Raw genomic sequence first — 22,136 nt, 5'->3', positions numbered from 1 at the left:
ACATGGTATGCCTTATGATTGGAGTACTAATTGGGTTAAGCCTTTGCATAAAGGAGGGGATGTAAAGAATGTAAACAACTACTTATGGCAAAGTTGTTTGGGTGCATAATGGAGATGAAATTGAGTGATTGGGCTGAAGAGAATGACAAGCGTGCAAAGGGACAAGCGGGTTTTCATCGATGCCATAGCACCATTGATCATCTTGTCACTCTTCGTGTTCTCATGGAGGAAAGTCGATTGAAAGGCAAGCGATTGTATTGTTGTTTTGTGGACTTTAAGAAAGCCTTTGATATGATTCCACGTAACAATTTGTGGAGAAAGGATGGAAGAACTCCAAGTGCCAAGTGAGTTTATGCTTGCGGTTTCTCGAATCTATGAGAAGGTGATTTGTCAATTGCGCATGGGAAGAGAAATTTCAGAAATTTTTGTAAGCACTATTGGGGTTAAACAAGGATGTCCATTGTCACCAACTCTCTTTGGTCTATGCATCGATCAATTGGAACAAATGGTACTTGACTTTATGCAAGAAGAAGGCATTGAAGAGGTCACTATTTGCAATGCGGTAATCATGCTTTTGTTGTATGCGGATGATGTAGTGCTTCTAGCACACACTTTAGAAGATGCACAAAAGCTTATGGTTGTCCTTGAGAACTTTTGCTTGCATAGTGGGTTGATTGTGAATGAATCCAAAACAAAGGTTTTGCTTGTGAAAACCAACCATAAGGAGAAGCCATGCACTGTGTACAACAATGAGACACTTGAAGTTGTTGAGAGCTTTAAGTACCTTGAGGTTCCTTCCAATCACAAGTGGCATGAATGTGCTATGCGTTGTTTGGAAGCGGGAAAGAGAGCATATTATACATTTGAGAACATGTGTAATGCAGGAAACATCAAGTGTTGGGTTCAGAAGAAGTATCTTTTTGATTCATTGGTGACACTGGTTCTTCTTTATGGAGTTCAAGTGTGGGGCGGGAGCATCATAAAGTCTACTTGGAAAGTGTTTGAGAATGTCCAAAAGCGTTTTCTTACAAACTTTCTCCAAGTGAAGACACAAACACCTTATATGCTCCTACTTCTTGAGTTGGGATGTCTGCCGATTGAGGTTATGGGCAAGGGTTGTGGAGTACATGATAAAGATGTGTCAAAACCTCTCACATCGACTTCCTACATTTGCATGGGAAGCAAGCAAAAAAGTTCAAAAGACGTATAAAAGCAAGATCTTGAGCACGGGATGGATGCAAGACATAAAGAAGTGGTTTGGGAGATGGGATGCATTAGACTTGCTACATGATGCTTCAATTGACTCCCAAGTGGATGAAGCTTTTCTACAACGCCAATGTATTACGGCTTTGGAGAAATCCGGTGAGTCACGCTTCATACATTACACCATCCATATTGCTCCCAACTACAAAACCATGTTCTTCGTTGAAAGAGGAAACCGTACTCACACTTACATGCTTGAGCCTATCCCCTTGTCGGCGATACGCACTATCGCAGCCATGCAAGATAGGGCATTGGAGCAATGGAGAAGAGTCAAATCGACTGTGCACATTATGCTCACTGCAAGTTCGAGAGTGAGTACCACACACTACTAGAGTGCTCAGATTTTGGTCACATCTGAACTTGCTTCTCTCACATTTTCAGCCATAACTTAGACATACACACTTTCCTCTCTCAGCCAAAGTCACCTCTTTTTTGCTGTTTTTTAGGGTCTCGTCATTGTTTTTTTCTGTTTTTTAGGATTTCTCCACTGTTTTTTGCTATTTTTTAGGGTTTTGTCATTGTTTCTTGCTGTTTTTTAGGATTTCGAAACTATTTTTTGCCGTTTTTTAGGGTTTCAAATATGTGTTTTACTGTTTTTAAAAGTTTCGAAGCTGATTTTCTCTGTTTTCAAGGGTTTCACAAGCGTTTTTTGCTATTTTTTAGAGTTCCTTGTATTTTTTGTTTGTTGTTTTAGTCTTTCTCTCTCATGGTCTCCATCCATTGGGCTATCCATGGACCCCCTTTCACATGGCCTCTTCAGTGGCTATAGTCCGCCCTCCTCTCAACATGAAGTTCTCGATTACCAACAAGCGGATATCAACACCCTTAAGCTGAAGTGGAGTGGAAGAAAGAGATGGAGGCAACCTTTCTTCAAAAGATGGAGGAATGGAAAGAGGAGAAAAAGAACCTATGCAAAAGGATTCTCGTGTCGAAGAGCAAGCGGCTTCACAAGAAGCCACAATCCGAACTCTCCAAGGTGAACTTCTTGCAGCAAAAAGTGGGCGGCTCAAAGAAGGCGAAATTCAGCCATCCATGATGGAAGAATTGAATACCATGAGAGAAGAAATACGGGTTATCAAGGAAGATGAGGAGAAGAAGTCATGGACCGCGGTCATCTCTGCAACACAAAAGAAAGTAGAAGAGACCGAAAAATGGATTGAGGTCACCAAGAAAGGGAAAGGTAAGGAAGCCTCTTGTACACCCACTCTTATTAACATGACCCTCGAAGAGGAACAAAGGAGGAGGATGCGGGCTCTACATGGGAGGGTAACCCGCCTCAAGGACAAACAATGTGGAAAAAGAGGTTACAATCCTCATATCCATGATGGGGGTGGACAAGCCTTCACACACAAAGGCATGGAGAGTGGGCAAGAAGAGTGGTGGCCCCGGAGAATCTTCAAAAGAGAGAGCTCTCATACTACGCTTTCCCTCCTTGGAAGAGAAGAAGAAATTCCTGAAAAAGAGGCCTATTCTCAAGAAGACAGGTATTTTCCATGGTGATGATCTCACTCTCTCACAGCTTGCGCATATGAGAGAGGTAATGCCAGAGATTACAGCGGCAAGGGAGAAGGGAAAGACGGCCTTTTACAGAGATGGTCGGGTGGTGATTGTAGAGTGGCACTCTACATGATGGTGTGAGATTTATGGGACCACATTGAAGATGGCTACTTGGAATTGTAATGGATCTATGAGGTTGGACGTTGGTGCCTTTGAGGACAATTTCGGAGAGAGGGACATTGTTTTCTTCTCAGAGACTCATCACGCTCCTGGACAGCTTATGCCACATGTGGCGGGATACAGATCGGAGACAGCCCACAGGACAGTCGTGAGATCTAAGCATGGGAGTAGAGGTTCAAGAGGAGTAGCAATGCTATTTAGGGAGGAGTTACAGTAGCCTACATATTGTACGGAGAGATGATCATGCTAAATACATGTGGGTGAGGCTGAGAGCTGACACAGGCCGATTTCTATATATTGCCATATGTTACTTGCCCCAATACGTCAGTATATGCTACACCCAGAGGACAGTCGCCTTTCTCTATACTAGATGATGATATATGGGAGTTTTCTAGGGATGGTGATATCATACTCCTAGGGACTTCAATTCCCCAACGGGAAAGTCTCAGACAGTCTTCTACGACAGTTCAAATGAGATGCTTAGAGGGTTAGATGTGGGTGACTTAGGGCTTGACAGATGCTCACATGACAGAGAACAGACGGAGTATGGGAGATCCCTTATGGAGATGACGACCCACATAGGTTAGCCATACTTAATGGCTTACCTAGAGTAGCCAGTTTCACACGCTTTCCACAGAGACATGGGGCCAGTACAGTGGACTATGTTATGCCACAGCCGAGCTTTATTCCTTGTATTGAGGATTTCATAGTGGGAGCGAGACCAGTGGGTGTAGTAGTGGATCATGCTCTTTTGACATTGTCCGTTTCATTTCATTATAGTACAGCCCAAACTTCAGGAGGTAGGTCACATGCCTGTTATACATTTACACCAGAGACTGACTCGGTTTATATAGAGAAGATCTATAGCCGTCTATGCACAGCAAGTCCCAGTCTCTCAGTGGAGGAGTGCACCACTTTACTGATTGAGACATTGCATGGTGCAACATCAGAGGCATACCCACACACTTAGCCGGGTCGGAGGCGACATTCTGGGAGCATGCCCTAGAATAGTTGGTATGATGAGGAGTGCAGAGAGATGAAAGCCCAGCTCCAGAGAGATCTTCTTTTAGGAGTCATCACTTACAGATAGTCTTGGATTGCTTCCCGACGCCTTGTGTGACGGAAGAAACGAGCTTACTTGGCCCAGATGGAGCGATACTTGTATCCATTGTTCTTGAGTAGAGACTCAAGAGACGCATGGCGATTCTTTCATGAGCACTCCCCTCCCCCAGTGATTTCTTCTCCTGATGTGTGGGGCAAGTATGCGACATCGTTATATACTGTTCCTGGACAGGAATCCTGTAACAGACTTAGACACTCCAAGTCAAGAATCAACCGCGACAACACCAAATAACCACTTCAAAACAATTCATAGATCATAATAGATTTGCACTGGTCCAGCGGAGTTCCGTGCCTAGAGATATTGACCCCAAAGACTGGCGCCCCTTTCTGTATTTCTTTTTGTATTAATCAGTTCAAAGTACAAGAGAGTGGGTGGGGTTTCACTCTCAGACTCTGCATCCAGATGCTCTGAGAAGTGAGGCCCTCACCACTAATTTAAAAGTTACAAGGGATGCCCAAAAGCAGAGCCCCAAAAGCTTCAATTAAAAAACAATTGCTCTCTCTCACAGAGAGTCAAAACATGAAAGCAAAAGCATTCTCTCTCTTTCTCATTGCGTAGAGAAAAAGCAAAATTTGCGTCGCTCATCATTTTTTTTTAAATTTTAAATTTTTTTTTTCAGTCTCCGCGATTTCTTGAAATTAGGGTTTCTGGCAGAAATTAGGGTTTCTGATGTTCGCCACGTCATCACTTTGTGACATACCCCCCTCTTGAAAGCATTGTAATCGACCATGATTATACCTACAAAACCAACAAAAGCCATAAACCGTCTTAGCAGACACTGACTGTTAGTTCCTACGTACTAGGAACACACATCTAGCACATGTACAAAATCGACAGTCACATCACACGACATCACAGGACATCACCGGACATCACAGGACATCACATGACATTCAACATTCATTCGGATCTTAGACCATGATTTATCGGCAATGTAGCTAGCAATCACATCTAGGTCCCTAATCGGGACCTCATCGATGTCCGATTGACTAACCCCTATTGCAACCATGTCTATTCGAGATCAATCAGACCAAAATGCTGCAGTCATTTCGTCTATCAGTTCCTGCACTCAAAAGAAGTCAAGAACAAATCAGTATCATTATCAGGAATTCCATTTCATAAAGTCATCCAGCAGAATACTGTCAGCTCTCAGTATCCCTGAAGCTCAAAGAGACATCAGTGACTTTAGTATCAAAATCAAGGCATCTGTTGACAAAGGAGCGGAGTAACTCCCCTCTTGTGCATGCCACTGCACCAGATCTTCAGCCAAGCTGAATTTCTGGGTTCCGTTTGGAGTAGACTATGCTAAACCAAAACATCGAGGTAAAGTTTCACAATCCGAGGAGTATCTGCTATGTCCTCCTCCTCCATCCACTTCGCATCAAATGCAGGAAAGTTCTTGAACTTAACCAAGAACCGCCTTTGGACTTTACCTTTAGTCTTCGTATCCTTATGTGCCAAAATCTGTTCAGGAACAAGGATCTCCTCGTTTTCTTCCACTTTGGGTTGCTCATCAGGCTCCCATCATCAGGCACATCACCCTTAACAGGTTTCAAGAGACTCACATGCAATGTATTGTGAATCCTCCCAAGTATGTGGCAGTTTCAATCGGAAGGAGACATCATTTATCTTTTCAGTTATCTGGAAAGGTCCGTAGTCTCGCATACTAAGCTTTGGAAAAAGCCTCTCCTTTCCCTTTTTCTTTCGTAGGCGTGCCTTCTCAAAACGTAAGAGCACCCAATCATCCTCCTTCAGTTTCAAGTCGCGACAATGGCGATCCGCTGGCTTTTTCTGTCGTTCTTGAGACTTCTGCAAAGTCTCGCGAACCTTGGCAAAAGCCGTATCCAAATCTCGCGAATATTCATCCACTTCAAATATCTAATCTTTCGTGCTCACGAAGGATGGAACCTTCGCAGCACTTTCAACAATCTCAAATGGCGTCTTCCCCGTCGAAGAGTGTATCTTGTTATTGTAGGCATATTCCATCAAAGGTAAGTGCTTTTCCCATTGAGTATTCTGATCCGAGATACAAGACTTCAATAAATCTAAAACCACTGAATTGGCAATCTTAGATTGTCCGTCAGTCTGCAAGTGGAACGATGGCGAGAACTGCAACCGCGTGCCCATGTTCTCCCAAATTGCCTTTCAAAACAAACTCGTAAATCTAGGGTTTCTATCGGAGACAATCGTCTCAGACGTGCCATGTAATCGGAAAATCATCGTGATCATTCTGTGTTCTCGGGAGATCAAAAATAAAATCCATTGCAATACTTTCCCGGGGATGAGTGGGTATGGGTAAAGGCTGTAACAATCCTTGTGCCTTATGCTTGTCAAACTTGACCTTCTGGCATACTGCGCACAACTCTTCCACATCCTTTTTGAGTCTCGGCCAAAAGAAGTATCTCTCTACCCCTTCATGGTGGTAACAATGCCGCGGTGACCCGTAAAAGGTGGACAGTGGCATTCAGTCATAACCTTTTCCCGCACGGGTTGTGTAACACACAACATAGTCTTTCTCATCAAGTAGCCTTCCCGAAGGGAGTATCGAGCTACTGTCTCCCCATCCCGTATCCGTGTGAAAATATCTGCAAAATCTGTATCTGTGGCATACTGATCGACCATATCCTAGTAGCTCTTATGATGTATTGCGGAAATAGCCAGAACCAACTGCTTCCAAGACAAAGCATCAGCCACTTCATTCTTCTGTCCTTGCATATGGACAATGTGGAAGTGAAACTGTGACAAGATGTTCGCTCACCGCATCTGCTTTTCCAAAAGCTGCTTTTGTGGCAAGAAGTAGCGCAAACTCTGATGGTCTGTAAAGACAGTAAAATCCGCTCTGAGTAGGTAATGCCGCCACTGAGTAAGAGCATGGATAACCACCAAAAGCTCTTTCTCATAAATCTGTGCTCTCATCTCCGGCCTAGAGAACAATCGGCTCTCGCAAGCAATGACATGGCCTTTTTGCATCAAGACCGCACCCAAACTACGACCATAAGCATCACAAAATACTTCAAATGACTTCTGCAAGTCCGGCAAAGTCAAATCTGGTCCTGTAGTCAATTTCTCTTTCAATGTCTTAAAGGCAGTCACCTCTGTGGATCCCCACGAGAAAGGGACTTCTTTCTGTATCAAGATATGCAAAGGGGAAGCAACCTCTGCAAACTTTCGAATGAACCGTCTGTAGTACGAACATAGTCCCAAGAAGATTTCAACTTCATGGACATTCTTTAAATCGGGCCAATCACGGATAGTGTCTATCTTGGCCGGATCCATTTGCACTCCTGTTGCTGAGACAAAGTGTCCCAAAAAAAAATGTATCTCTGAAGCATATGATCTCTGTGGTCTGCTTCATTCTTGGAGAAAACAATGATATCATCAAAGAAAGTGCCACAAATAGCCTGTACTCTTGAAAAATCTTGTCCATCATCCGGTTAAATGTCGCAAGAGCATTGGTTAAGCCAAAAGGCATCACCAAAAACTCAAATAACCCAAAAGTCGTCCGAAAGGCTGTCTTGTAGACGTCTTCCGACGCGATTCGGATCTGATGATATCCACTCTTCAAGTCAATCCTGCTAAAGCACGAGGATCCCTGTAACCTGTCGAGTATATCATCGATCCTAGGAATCGCTGTTCTTGATGGTGATTTCGTTGAAAGCGCTATAATCGATACACATTCTCCAAGATCCGTCTTTCTTCAAATCCAACAACAGTGGAGAGCAATACGGTGAAGTACTATGCTGGACAAGACCCTTTTCCAAGAGGTCTTTCACTGGGTTCATAATCTTTTCATTCTATGCTCGGCTCACACGGTAGGGTGGCCGGTTCGGTGGCGTGCTTCCAGGTATCAGATCAATGGTTTGATCTTCAGGCCCTCTGAAAAGCAATCGGCATGAGTGTGGAGAAAAATCTTGGCGTTCTTTTGATCAGGTCAAAACATATTCAACCTTTATCCATCGTTCAGTTCTCTCCCAAAAGAATCAGTAAGAAACTGAAGTTCATCAAGAATAATCTCTAAGCCCAAAAGAATAGTCGCTTTCTCGGCCCGGTAGTCAACCACGGCGTAGTTCTTGTGGTACCAAGGGATTTTGAGTAGAACGTCACTCGCGTGCCCTGAACACTCGTGTCATTGCAAACGAAGTTCGCCAATGCTCGGTGTAATGGCAACATCCCATCCGGGTGCCAGTCGAACTACCTCCGCCTGTGGTGTCAGTTTGTCGGGCGTAATTCCAAATCGAGCCGCCAATTCCAAGTGAAAAGAAGTTGGCCTTAACTCCTTCAAAAGAGCTTCCCGATCCTTCACTTTGCCCCAAAAGCGGCAAAGTTTGTACTTTCATTCATTAGATTCGGTGCAGGTCGCACGCCATGTGGTGCCAGTTCTGCTTTTCTATCTGCCTTTTCTGCCACGTTCCTCAGCTGCTCTCGAACGCTCAGGCCTGTCATCATCTTTATCATTCTGTTCTTTATGTGCCTTTTTAGGGCACTTCGCGGAGATATTTCCATGTTCCCCGTATCCAAAGCACTTCCCCTCTCTGATGAAGCGAGCTCTCTCCTCAGGAGTAAGCTTGGGTCGTGCATCCTTTTTCTCTGGGTTGCTCTTTTTCTTTCTACTTTCATTTCCAAAAGTCCGTTCGGCTCGTTGTGTCATGGCCTCATTTGTGAGGTAGGTCAGACTACCAGAGTGAATGGCAAAGCCTCGCTTCGCATGACTCATCAACTCATGAATAGAAGCTGACTTCTATTCGAAGCAGTGATCTCAGATCTCTGTAGGTAGACCCAAGGTAAAGCGCTCAATCTGTTCTCTGAACGAGATCTTCTTGAATGAAGAGGCGGGTAGGAAAGAGCTCCAGAATCTTTCACAGTAAGCATTGATTGTATATTTCTTGGTCATCCGAAGATGGTTCCAAGCAGCTCGTATATCTCGTTCATATTCTTGCGTCAACCAAGAAGAAATAAAAAGCTTCTTAAATTTTAGCCATTTAATTGGCGCAGTCTTGTTTAAAAGAAGCGTGGACCACCAAGTACGAGCATTCCCCTTAAAGTAAGAGGCAACTCTCCGAATCTTGGAGTGCTCTGAATAGCGTCCTCCCGCGAAAGCGATGTCAAACTGCTGTATAAAAGACGAAGCCTTCGAAGCATCTGAGTATCCTGAAAAAGTATCAAACTTGATCGAGTGGCCACCTTCCCTAAACTCTCGGACTTTCTTGCTTTTATCTTCGAGAAAGTCATACTGGTTAGCTTTGTAAAAATTCTTCTTGTTCGCATAAAAGTTTCCGTCATCGGAATCTGAGCTGTTTGTAGACGAGTCCTCAGTAGAACTGTCAGTCTAAGGGCGAGATTTAGCCTTCTTTGCCTTTTTCTTGTCCTTTCCGAAGCTTTGTTTCTTGCTTCGCTTTTTACCTTTTCTGTCTTCTTCGCTCGAATCTGAGGAGCTAGAAGAACTGACAGAAGAAGAAGAAGAAGAAGAACTGGGTACTCCTTCAAATCGAACACACTTCTTCCGTTTCTTTGCCTTGTCAAAAGTCGACTGACGACCCAAATATCCCGGGAAGTCAGTGCTTTTCTTCTGCTTTTTGCCGTGCTTTTTGGCTTTCTTTTGCGCGTCAAAAAGCTGAGCAATCCATGCATCAACCACCTCTTCTAATTCCTTCTGTGAATATTTCTTGTGAGCAGAAGATTTCTTGAGAGTGGGTGTAGTGGTTTTCTGCCACTGCTCATGCACTTCTTGAAAAGAAGTCTCGCTCATATATTTTGCAAATGTTGGATCCTTCGCAAAATTGAGCATCATCTTTGTTGTATCGCCGATCAATTGGCGACGCTCCATCTCTCGCTGCTCCGCCTGAGTAGGCCGAGGCGGGCCATACTCTCTGCCGGAATCTTCATTGTGATCCTTGCCCGCATCTCTAGATGCAAAGGGAGTCGACTGATCCTTGCGTGAAGCCATAGGTGCCGCGGAAAAAAATTTGGGTATTGGATTTCCCGTAGAAGAGAAATCGGCTGTGCTCTGATACCACTGTAACAGACTTGGACACTCCAAGTCAAGAATCAACCGTGACAGCATCAAATAACCACTTCAAAACAATTCACAGATCACAATAGATTTGCACTGGCCCGGCGGAGTTCCGTGCCTAGAGATATTGGCCCCAATGGCTGGCGCCTCTTTCGGTATTTCTTTTTGTAATAATCAATTCAAAGTACAAGAGAGTGGGTCGGGTTTCACTCTCGGACTTTGCGTCCAGATGCTCTGAGAAGTGAGGCTCACCACTAATTTAAAGGTTACAAGGGATGCCCAAAAGCAGAGCCCCAAAAGCTTCAAATAAAAAACAATTGCTCTCTCTCTCTGTCACAGAGAGTCAAAACTTGAAAGCAAAAGCATTCTCTCTCTCTTTCTCATTGCGTAGAGAAAAAGAAAAATTTGCGTCGCTCATTTTTTATTTATTTTTTAGCCTCCGCGATTTTCGGAAATTAGGGTTTTTGGCAGAAATTAGGGTTTGCAGGAATTTTAGGGGAGTCAAAACTTGAAAGCAAGAGCATTCTCTCTCTCTTTCTCATTGCGTAGAGAAAAAGCAAAATTTGCGTCGCTCATTTTTTATTTATTTTTTAGCCTCCGCGATTTCCGGAAATTAGGGTTTCTGGCAGAAATTAGGGTTTGCAGGAATTTTAGGGTTTTGCTGTCTGCCACGTCATCACTTTGTGACAAATCCCTTCTAGATCCTACAGAGTCATGCCCACCTACCAGCACCTTGTTTACCACTGAGATGGTAAAGAGAGCCATTGACAGGATGAGGACCAGCAGGGCATATGATCATGATGGTCTAGTAGCAGAGCACTTTATACATGCTAGAGATATTCTGGTAGAGGTTCTTGCAATGTTGTTCAATTGTGCCATGTGTGAGGGGTTACCTCAGACTTGGAGGTTGTCTACTAGTGTGCCTATCTTCAAGGCAGGTGATCCTACAGAGCCTGGGAATTACCGCACTATTATGGTTGGGCACACATTGGCACGGTTGTATGCATCCATTCTTGAGCAGAAGTTGAGTAATTGGGCAGAGGGTGAGGGTGTACGAGCAAAGGGCCAGGCCGGTTTTAGGAGGGGTTTCTCCACTCTTGATCATATTCTGACACTCAAAGCTAACATTGAGGAGGGCAGGTCACATGGGAGACGGATATATTGTAGCTTTGTGGATTTCCGCAAAGCATTTGACATGGTACCGAGAGCTCGATTGATGCGCAGACTGCAGGAGATGGGGGTGCCCATAGTGTTGATTTGGGGATTATGGCTTTATACAGATCAATGATGGCACATGTACCACCCCGGAGGGGATATTTGATTTAGTTCACTCCACCATTGGGGTGGAACAGGGTTGCCCATTGTCTTCTACGCTATTTGGTATGTATGCTGATGAGGTGTATGATTACATTGACAGAGTGTGATAGAGGTGCCCAGCTGGCAGGGACGTGGATCCCATTGTTGTTATATGCTGATGATATTGTGTTGATCTCTGACTCACTCGAGGGTATGCAGCGACAGCTGGATGCATTACATAGTTTTGCAGAGGATAGTGGATTGTGTGTTAACCTTGGTAAAACCAAGGTTATGGTGTTTAACACCACACCACAGTGGATCAGGAGATCAGCAGCAACTTTCACATATGGTCAGGAGATTGTAGATTATACAGATGCCTACACTTACCTTGGGATTGTCTTAACTAGGCCGAGGTTTTCTTTGGAGAGAGCAGCAGAAACTAGACTGACTAGAGCTTATGCGGCCTTGGGAGGCTTGGAGAGGATGTGTTCGCATGTTCAGTTCGAGGAACCTCCGACAAAGTTCTGGCTCTTTGATACTCTAGTAGCCTCAGCTATGTTGTATGCGGTGCAGATATGGGGGGACCTTCTGTAGGCCAGGATGGTTGGAGATGTATGCAGAGTCCCTTGGTATCTATGATCTCTCGCTTGATTAGAGCCAAGGCCTCCATACCCACGCTATCATTCGAGCATAGCTAGCTGCCCCTCGTATGGAGATTGAGGCGCTTACCAGATCAGACTCCTTTGTGCACAGCTTGTGGGATACTACTAGAGACAGATATGCTAGATTGGTCCTTGAGTCTTCCAGATAGTTAGCTCTTCAGGGGGACACTTCATGCTGGTATGCACAGATGACATCATGGTTTCAGATGCACGCCTTCACCATGGACAGGCTAACCCCTTTCCAGTACTCTCTTCAGACACCCTCGATGTCTCTTACAAGGGTGGAGATTACTAGACTCATTTGTCAGGACCTGATCCAGTTGGATACCATGAGGACATGGATAGAGCCGCCACAGGAGTTGGGCACGAAGATGGCTTTCTATAGAGAGCATCTTCTCCACCTCACAGGAGATGGGTTTGTGATTCGACCCAGCTACATGGATACACATATGTCTCGTGGTTTGTGGTGGGCCATTGGTCAGATACGCACATCCTCACATCAGCTGGAGATTGAGACTGGTAGATTCAGAGGGATACTAGGAGACAATAGAATATGCCTCTTATGCCAGCTAGAGTGAGAGACAAAGCTACATTACATATGTCATTGCACAGTGTACTATGAGATTTGGGGCCGTTTCCACTACTGGGGAGAGCTAGAGAGAGACATTCTCAGAGACAGATTTTTTAGAGAGAGTTTCGGTCCTTTCTCTAGGGTCATGAGTTATGAGGATCAGAGATGTCTTGGGCTATATCTACTTGAGTTACACAGATATAGACACACTTTACTGGGGAGAGCTAGAGAGAGACATTCTCAGAGACAGATTACAGATTTTTTTCACTAGATATGGAACAGCCAAAGGAGCAGCCATCATTGCAGAGCTCGGCCCACACTCATTCCACCACTACCAGCACTCTCATTGACCGAGCACTGGAGCTACAGCGATCCAGACGGCCACGATTGAGAAGAGGGGCTACACAACATCGACGGAGACTACAGCAAAGGATTCGAGCCATACTCTCACGACATCCGGAGTCCAGATGAGGATGGATTCTAGTAGTAGTTGTATTTTTGTACCTAGACATGGTATCAGGTTCACAATTTTGTAACAGTTTGGTCTCATAGGTCATTTTGGCCTTTTGAAGACGTTAATATAATATAACATTTCATTTCTATCTCTTTGTGGAAATTTTTTATTGTGAGTGAGCAGACTTGAGAGCTCGGCCTCTCCTGATAGAAATTCTTGCCATCATGCAAGCAGAATTTGGGACAGAGATTGGGAATGGTGCATCCCTTTCATATTTATTTTCTTGTAAACATTTTCCCGTTACTAATGAAGAAGATTCTGTGCTTCTATTTTTTTGAGGTGGGGGGAAGGGATGACCATCCTGTCTTTTGGTCCCCAATCTGGTGTTATCTCAGTTGCTCTGGCCCTCTCAGGCTTTGATTGACGGGTTCTTTTACAGGTCGAGTGTTTTGATATTGTTGTATGCTTCTTGCTGCGTAACACAAAAGCATTGTAACAGCATCAAGAAAATGACTAATTGCTACATTATGTACTAAGTTTATATTGACTGACACTGCTTTTATGACAAAGAACTGGCTTTTGTGCTGTGTTTGTTTGTCTTCTTAAGGTCACCATTGACAATTGTCTAGTCTTATATCAGCAATTGTTGATAGTAGCACTTGAATTAATAGCGTTAATTTCAAAAACCATTGCTTTATCGTATAGAGGTTTGAGGCTATTCTAAAATTTACAAATTTTAACAGTGGGCACACTGCACTACTTGAAGATGACTTCAATCTAGCCAAAATCTTGGAGAGGCATGGATTTTGTGCCACAGCATCAGCACAGACTAGATTGTCTGCAGAAGCAGGTGTGCCTGCTTCCCCATTTAAAGACTCAGAAAAGACTGAAGTAAAGGATGAGTATCTCGATGAAATGGGAAGGCTCCTGCAGCCTTGGCGGGTTCGTGAAAGTAGTGCAGAATTTGGTTGACTTGGAAGTATTTCGGTTCTGCTTATTCCTCAACATCATTGTTCTTCTTTTAAACAGTTTCTCACCTCTCCCTTGGTAAGCGGAGAAGAGAATTTGCCATCTCCGGAGGTATGATTGGTAATTGGCTTCATGAATTTTCTCTTTGAATTCTCTGAGACTGCATCTTGGCTAAGTGGCTATTTTATTTTAATGAGATTTTGATTTTGTGCTTTAAGCAGTCAAAGAGACCGATTCTGTTTGTGGGGAATCATACAATGTTTGGTGTCTATGACACACCGTTACTTTTTCATGAAGTGCGTGTGAGATAAGCGATCCAAACACTATTTAGTGAATATTAATCAAAGTCAGGAGAGTTTGCTGAAACATCTGCACCTCTTGTTAAGAAAATTCCTTGTGGTGTCTCTTGTTTTTCGAAATGCAGCTGTTTCTACGTGGCTTTCGTTGCCGGGGCTTGGCTCATCCTGGTCATTGGCGTACATTTGTGGGCCCCTTATTTGAAAGGTAATCATTGTGCATAAATTTCTTTGGAGATTAGATTACTTAACAAAACTGAGATTGAAAGGATGATTATAACATTCAGCTCCTGCATTTAGAGTGAAGAAGAGCAGAAACATTGATCTTCACCAGTAATGAATACTTTCATGCAATAAAATTATGTTTCAATTTCTAATACATGCCATTTCTGGTGCAAATGGAAAAAACTGTATTTGATTTTTCCAAGGCATAGCTATGGACCAGTGAGGATGACAAAAAGGGCAATCATTTATAGGAAGGCCTTGTTGCTATACTGACCCCTAATCATCTCCATGCAGCCAGCACATCTTCAATGCATGTCCTGTCTGTGCATAATATATTGAAGATTTCTCATTACCTCAATCAAGTTGATGGTCCTTCATCAAACAGAATTCATGCTTTCGCGAAGCATGTCATGCTATCAAACTGAACTGACATCCTTTTCAGGTATGGTCATGTGAAAGCTACCAAGCGGGCTGCTTACAAGCTTCTACGGGTGAGCAACTGTTTCCGATAAGATCTTTATTTAAGTGACTTCAATAAATCTTTCTTTCTTTCTGCCGGTGATACATCAACTTGCATAAGGCTTAGGGCCATGGTATTGTTTTCTTGCAGGGAAAACAGCATGACAAGAACAAAACATGAAAGACGTATTAGTAGTGTAATGACGTGGATGCATCCCAAAACAAGGCTCAGGATTTTCTACTAGAAATTTACAAGGCTTATGAGAGTCATATACAAGACTCATTTGGAACATGTCCTTTTGTATGGACAAGCAAAAATGTGAAAGCTCTAGTGTGTATGTGCGTGCTGCTTCATGGTTTCTAGGCCCGTGTTTTGTAGAAGCTAGGCTGAGACATAAACTATGCAAGGAAAATGGTTGCATTCAGTCTGACAACAATGAGTAAAGCGTTGTCAAAAGACACTCTGTAATTGAAAACTAGTAATCGAAGGCTTTTGACTGAGTGAAGCCAGTCTTAGCAAAAGCCAGCAGAAAACTCATAAGACCCCTGGTGCCACTCTAAAAGATACTGCAGACTTGTCTCCAAACCTGTTGTGCAGTCTCAAAAGTCCATATCTAATGGATAGAGTATTGATGTGCAGTCTTAAAAGTCCATATCTAATGGATAGAGTATTGAAGGTGTGTCTATAAAAGTGATGCATTAAAGCTTTACAAGTTTCCACACATTTAAGAAGGGTCTATGCTACTAGGACAGGTGCTCTCATCTCATGGTGCAGATGTGCATGAGCATTGGAGCCATGCTCTGCTCCACCAATTATTATAATAATAGACTTCGACTCTTATGCTCATCTCTACAGCATGAGCGATTGACATAAGTAGCTCAGCCTTTCCAGCTTGAACATAAACTGATTATACAACTCTTAGCACAAAGTTTTGTAGACGTAAAAGCTTAGGGATTGAGGCTTTGCTCATATAGTGGAGCTTGCCCGAGTTTGAACTTTCTGGTTTGTGCGGTGTGCATTGGTAATCTTTGGGTAGACCTTACGTAGCTTTTGAAAGACTGCCTTCTTCTTCCTCCCACAGCCCTCCAAGTCCATTCATGAAAACCAAGGAAATGTGATCGTATACATTGAAAACTCTGAACAGAGGTAGCTTTCAGAAGCATGTTAGCCGCATATTGCAGAGGGCTCTGTTTGTGATGGAGCAACTACTTCTTGGAGCTTCTTGTCATCATTCATGAAAACCAAGGAAATGTGATCATATACATTGAAAACACTGAAGCATCTTAACCACATATTGTGGATGGTTGTGTCTGTGATCGAGCAACCACTTCTTGGAGCTTCTTGTCATCCTTGAGATTACGCTAATGATAGCAGTATAGAGGCACACACATCCAGCTTGTCTGGGCTCTTGGTTACTGTGCACGTGCTTCATATGCAATCAACAAGCAGAAAGCTTTCAGCCCCTTTCTAGCAAGGTGCTTGGAAGTCTCAAGCGGTTCACATCTTATAGTCTCCTCGCATCTCAATCTGAACCAATATTCTACCATGATTTAAAGCATGACGTTTTGTCCTCCCCACACACCAAATGATGTGTGAAAGACATGAATCCCACAAACAAACCTAGAGCTCAGCAAAACGTCTTGGTAATCAAAACCATCTAGCCATGTCCTTATCTACCTCAGCCTGTGATCTGCCTTGCCATATCCTTAAGGCCTATTTTAAAAGAGAATTTTCAAGAATTATGTTGGCCACTAGGGACTATGATGCTCTACAAACAGGAATACTAATTATTGTTATGTCCCGCATATAGGAAAGGGGATCTAGTCTATGACGCCATTGGGATGAGTGTTCGGGCGAACGTAGTGTGAACCCGGCCAGTGTGGCCGGTCACTTTAATAAAAAGGAGGCCAAGGCCTCTCTATCGACCCCCACTAGCAAAGTGCAAGTGGTTAGCCCGCAAGGCTAGGTGTGCGCGAGGTCACCTTGAGGAGGTGAGGCTGGGCACAAGTGCATGCCTACGTCCTTGGACACTAGCCTCAGCATGGGGGAGCTACAAGATGGTGGCTATGGTCGGGTGGTTCATTCGACAATAGGCGGTCTGTGTAGCCGGGAGATCCTCTGCGTGTGTTTGTTTAATGGTATCAGAGCCGGCTTTGCTGCTCTGTTGGCAGGACCATGTGCACACCCATGGGTTGGTTTAAGTCGGATAACCTCAATTTCGCGTAATTTCCAATGGCTGGTTGGTGAAATTACTTATTTTTCTTCTTGCAATCAGTGTGCAGGTGATAAGTTACATTTGTTTGCTGATTTTTCATAAAAATAGAGTTTATGTTGGCTGATTTTTCTGAAATTTAGCAAAAAACAGGCAAATTTTACCTTTATTTTATTGATTTTCGGCGAGAATCAGAATATTTGCATTCAATTTACTGTTTTCTCCTGATTTCTAATGGAAATTTCTGAATTTTACAGATTTCAGTCCTCATTGACTCTCCTCGTGTGATTCTTGCTGATGCGAACACACTCTCTCTCTCTCTCTCTCTCTCTCTCTCTCTCTCTCTCTCTCTCTACTTCGACACACACTCTCTTGCTCTACGAAGCGCGCACACACACACACACAGAGGTTGCGAGCAAGGTCCAGTGTGACATGAAACCTTTCGGGGTTTCGAGGTTGTTGAAACGTTTCGTTTCGGAGCTCAAAGAAAGCGAAACACAGGTTTCATTTTACATGTATGTACCTATAATTATACATTGAATATACATACAAATTCGCCTTTCAAGATATGTGAAATACCAAAATCTAGATGGGAGACTTGAGTCACGAGTGAACAAGGTAAGTTGACAGCTGGCTGTAGCAATGTACAGGTAAAGACGAGGGGGCCAGGCTGACGTGTAAGGTTCACACACACACACACACACACATAGAGAGAGAGAGAGAGAGAGAGAGAGAGAGAGAGAGAGAGAGAGAGAGAGAGATTATTTGATGTGCGTGAGGGTCAAAAATCGATCGATTTTTGGAGGCAGTCTTTGTGCATGGCTTAAAAATTTCCAAACGGGTGGTTTGAGGTCAATTGGCTAAAAGGGGGGGGGGGGGGGGGGGGGGGGGGGGGGGGGGGGGGGGGGGGGGGGGGGGGATTTCTACGCTATCAATTTTCTCTCCGTACGTTAATTTTTGTAAAGAAAGCTAGACCTTTGTTTCAATGTGGCCATCACCTTTTTAAGTGAGCCTGAAAACCCACTTCCAGAGAGCAGAAAAACTTACAGAGAAACTCATTTTTTGGTTCCCAGCTCCTCTCCCAACCCTTTCTCCCATCTGCTCGCGCTCACGCGCTCTCGCGCTCTCGCTGTCACCTGCCCACCTTCGGACACTCATGCCGACAAGAAGAGCTTCCTTGAGTTCAACTTTTCACGACAGAAAAGTGCAAAGGTCTATTTCCGCCTAAAAATTGTAGTTTTTTACCGAGTTTCGTCATGGGTTCCTCCAACTTAGGTGCACAACGTGAAGAGACGCGAGGTAACACACAGATTCCATTTATGCATGCTCTAATACATGGATTACAAGTACTTTTGATAGCCTCAATGAGCGCAGATCTGCTCTGGAAAATGCAAATTTTAGCAGACAAACATTTGTTTGGGCTCTCTCGAAGGAGCTGTGCAAGGGTTTAATGCCGGTGTCGTCGCTCTCAAAAATACGCCTCAGTTGATGACTGTGCGCGTTTCTTAGAACGACATCCATCTTTAGCAATTGCGGAAGCAGATTACTGCTTTTGGGCGTTCACAGGTGGTTCCACTACGACAATTCCGTGCAAGACTACCAATTAGTCCGTGGAAGAGAAAGAATGTACGGAATTAGCTGTAAATAACTGGCTTCATCAGTGGACAACATACTTTGATCTCCATGAAGAGTATGACGAACGGAGGATTTAAATGATTCCTCTCTATTTGCACAGTAAGGCGCTTACTTGGTGGCGTGATATGACAGAGAAGCCTACGATGTGGACTGATTTTTGCATGAAATTCAAGAAGGATTTTGCAAAAATGGATCGTTTGAAAGCCTATGCAAAGTTATAGTCTTTCGATGAAAACTTTGTCTTTTAATAAGTATACAACAGCTTTCAAAGAAGCACCCACCTTCTGTAAGGTGGATTCTACACATGTTGTGCATATGTATCTACTGAATCTGAATGAAGATTACCGTTGGCCCTTGATTAAGGATAAAGCCCCGACCAATGTCGAGAATGTTGTGGCAAAGGTTAGGACGTTTCATTTGATAAATTGAGCGAATAATGAGAAGAAAAGAAGTTCTGATCACCAATTCAGCAAGGGCACTTCGAGGAAACGGCCTCAATTCAAGCAAAGGTCCAAAATCGCCGTGGAGACCTTCTCTCGACACCACCTCTCATGGGTAAGAATAAAGCCGGGAATGTTGTCATTGCGGATGCAGTGAGAAACGGAGCTTGCTTTGGTTGTGGCCAGATGAGCCATCAAACATTGCCCCAAGAAGAAGACGAAGAAACCGCAAGGATGCCCTTCGGTTCAAATTCATGAGATCTCAAGTAACTTCGATTTTATTCAAGTTGAAATCCATCACTTAGCACATAATTCATGCATTGATTGTACGTTTAGTACCAAAGTGTTTGATAAGCACGATCTTCTCCGTTTTCTCAAAAAGATCAATGGTCACGACGTGGCCTTACTCCTTGATAACGGAAGTTTACATAATTTTGTGGATGCAAAATTGGTACAGAAACTGTGCTTGCAAACGTGAAACAATGACCATGAGTATCGCGTGAAGATGGCTCGTGGCGAAGATACCGATGTATGGAATCAGATGGTTCTGGACTTGACGCTCAAGCTAGCTGATTACAAAGAGAACCTGGATTTACACATCATGCGCTTGGATAGAGGAGATGTTATCTTAAGAATTCCATGGTTTTTTAATCAACAAGATACATTGTATGTAGACTATGTACATCACTCTTTTGTTTTTGTTAAACAGGACATGTCTCATGTGTTTGTTTCACTTTGTAATTAGATTTCTATAAATAATGGGTTTGCAATACAAATTGTCATTGCTTTGGAAATGTTTGGATATAAATTCTTCCGATGTCGGCTTTTATGAGTGTATACCATCTTCATGGTCCGATTCACTAGTACTTGGTACTTATGTCACCGAGTCTCGTAAAAATGATTCACGTTCTTTTGTTGAAGTTCGGGATTTTGACGGGTCCACCCTTATCCTAGAAATCATGACTGATTTCAAGGATGTATTTTTCTTGATGATGTACCTTCTGGCTTGCTGCCTTCGAGAGGAGTAGATCATGCCATTGAGATAGCTGGTAGCCAGCATTTTTCAATGCAACCCTACCGGTTTAGTAAAACGAAGAGGGCGAGATTTAGCGACAACTGAAAGATTATCTTGACAAGGGTTTCGTACGGCCAAGTAAAGCCCTGTGGGGAGCGCATGTGTTACCTTCTTGAAAGAAGAATAACATTGCGTTTTTGTGTGGATTACAAGGGATTGAATAAGCTTACTGTCAAGAATAAGTATCTGCTCCCGCATATGGATGATCTGATAAATCGACTCCATGGAGCGTTATACTTCACGAAGATAGACCTGCAATCAGGCTATCATCAGATATGTGAAACATACTTGGACACCCCAAGTCGGGAATCTGGCACGACACACGAGAAGATACTTCACAAACTTTATCACAGTTCACTTGAGTCGACACGGCCCGGCGTAGTTTCGTGCCCATAGGTATTGGCCCCAAAGTCTGGCACCCCTTTCGGCATTTAATTTTATATTAATGATTCAGCAAAGTTAGAGAGTTCGAGGGTCCTCGCTGCTCAGCTACTCGTCAACAAAAACTGAGTCCAGAGGCCCTCTCAATACTTATTTAAAGGCCCAGGGGCCCTCACAAAAGCAGTACATGAAAAGCTTCAAACTCAAAAGCTACTGGCCCAAAAGCTGCCAACGAAAAATGCGAAAATCCGTACACCGTGCCACGTCAGCACATGTCAACATATTTTGCGGAAATCCGTACGGCCTACCACGTCAGCATGTTAGCGCGTTTTTCAGACGTCCATACAACTGTCCACGTCATCATTTGGGACTCTTTGAATGTGTCTCTTGATTGCGTCTCTTTGAATGCTTCGTGGCCCCAAAGAGTTGGGTGACTCATCTTTCGACAACGTTGTCAAGTTCATCTCCGGTGAACATCTGTGGTGGAGTAGGAGCTTTCTTCAGAGCTGATTTCAAGGGTGAATCGATGGCCGTACGCCGTCAAGAATGCATCTCATCAATCGCCATGTCAAAAATTTTGCGTATTGGGGATCCTTCGAATACTAGATCATCTGTTTTGCACAAGCATCAACTTGCTGTTGACGCTGCATCTCCATTCGTTCATACTCCGTAGGCCGTGGTGGCCCGTATTCTTTCTTTGGTCGTCCATTAGAATTTTCCGTGCTTTCACCCGATCTAGAATTGTCAGGTGGATTCGTCTGATTCTTGTGGGACTCGTCACGTGAATCCATGTGGGTCGCGGTAAACGAGATCGGATCTAGCCAGTGGAAGGAAAAATCGATTGTGCTCTGATAACACTGAAATAGACTTCGACACCCCAAGTTGGGAATCTGGCACGACCACATGAGAGAAATTATTAAAATACTTCACAAACTTTATCACAGTTCACTTAGGCAGAATCTGATGCTGAAACACTAGGCTGGATTGAGGGAATCTGCGAACGTTGATGCTATAGGTTGACACTGCTGGTACTCCATGGCTGAAAACGCTGGTGCTTCATGGCTGAAAACGCTCGTGCTTGGTGGAATTGGGTACTAGAGTACTGATGCCCGTGCAAGAGGTGCTGGTTCTAGTGATCTTTTGATGCCCAAGGTGGAGCCCCTAGCGTGCTTATATAGGAAAAAGCGCATGTGATAGTTTTGTGCAAATTTTGGTCTTTTAGCCAAGTATTGTCACATGGCCCATGGGCTACTTCCAAGCGTGTGGGGCCAAAGCTCAAGCCTCGTGTGATGCAAAGATGCCATTTGGGCCTTTCAACTTTGGTACGTTAAGCTCTTTTCTAGTCTCTCTTTTTTTCATCGTACGTGCTGTACTAGCCTTGGTTTAG

General features: G+C 43.8%; 1 protein-coding gene across 13 annotated transcripts in view; it reads left to right on the top strand.

The window, feature by feature from the left end:
* Window positions 1–22,136, top strand: part of LOC147459986 (phytyl ester synthase 2, chloroplastic-like) — a 163,856-nt gene that overhangs the window by 101,992 nt on the left and 39,728 nt on the right. For 12 of the 13 annotated variants that reach the window (XM_086511141.1, XM_086511140.1, XM_086511139.1 and 9 more), the window contains 5 exons: window positions 13,800–13,998; window positions 14,086–14,136; window positions 14,247–14,327; window positions 14,450–14,529; window positions 14,989–15,037. In XM_086511141.1, the coding sequence (XP_086367267.1) occupies window positions 13,800–13,998; window positions 14,086–14,136; window positions 14,247–14,327; window positions 14,450–14,529; window positions 14,989–15,037 (460 nt within the window). The remainder of the gene's footprint in view (window positions 1–13,799; window positions 13,999–14,085; window positions 14,137–14,246; window positions 14,328–14,449; window positions 14,530–14,988; window positions 15,038–22,136) is intronic. The other variant, XM_086511145.1, reaches the window with a different exon arrangement.

Source organism: Adiantum capillus-veneris, chromosome 4 (assembly GCF_014529385.1).
Source record: "Adiantum capillus-veneris isolate H3 chromosome 4, ASM1452938v2, whole genome shotgun sequence".
Lineage (NCBI taxonomy): Eukaryota > Viridiplantae > Streptophyta > Polypodiopsida > Polypodiales > Pteridaceae > Adiantum > Adiantum capillus-veneris.
The sequence above is the reverse complement of the archived record's forward strand: the minus strand, read 5'-3'. Positions and strand labels throughout refer to the sequence as shown.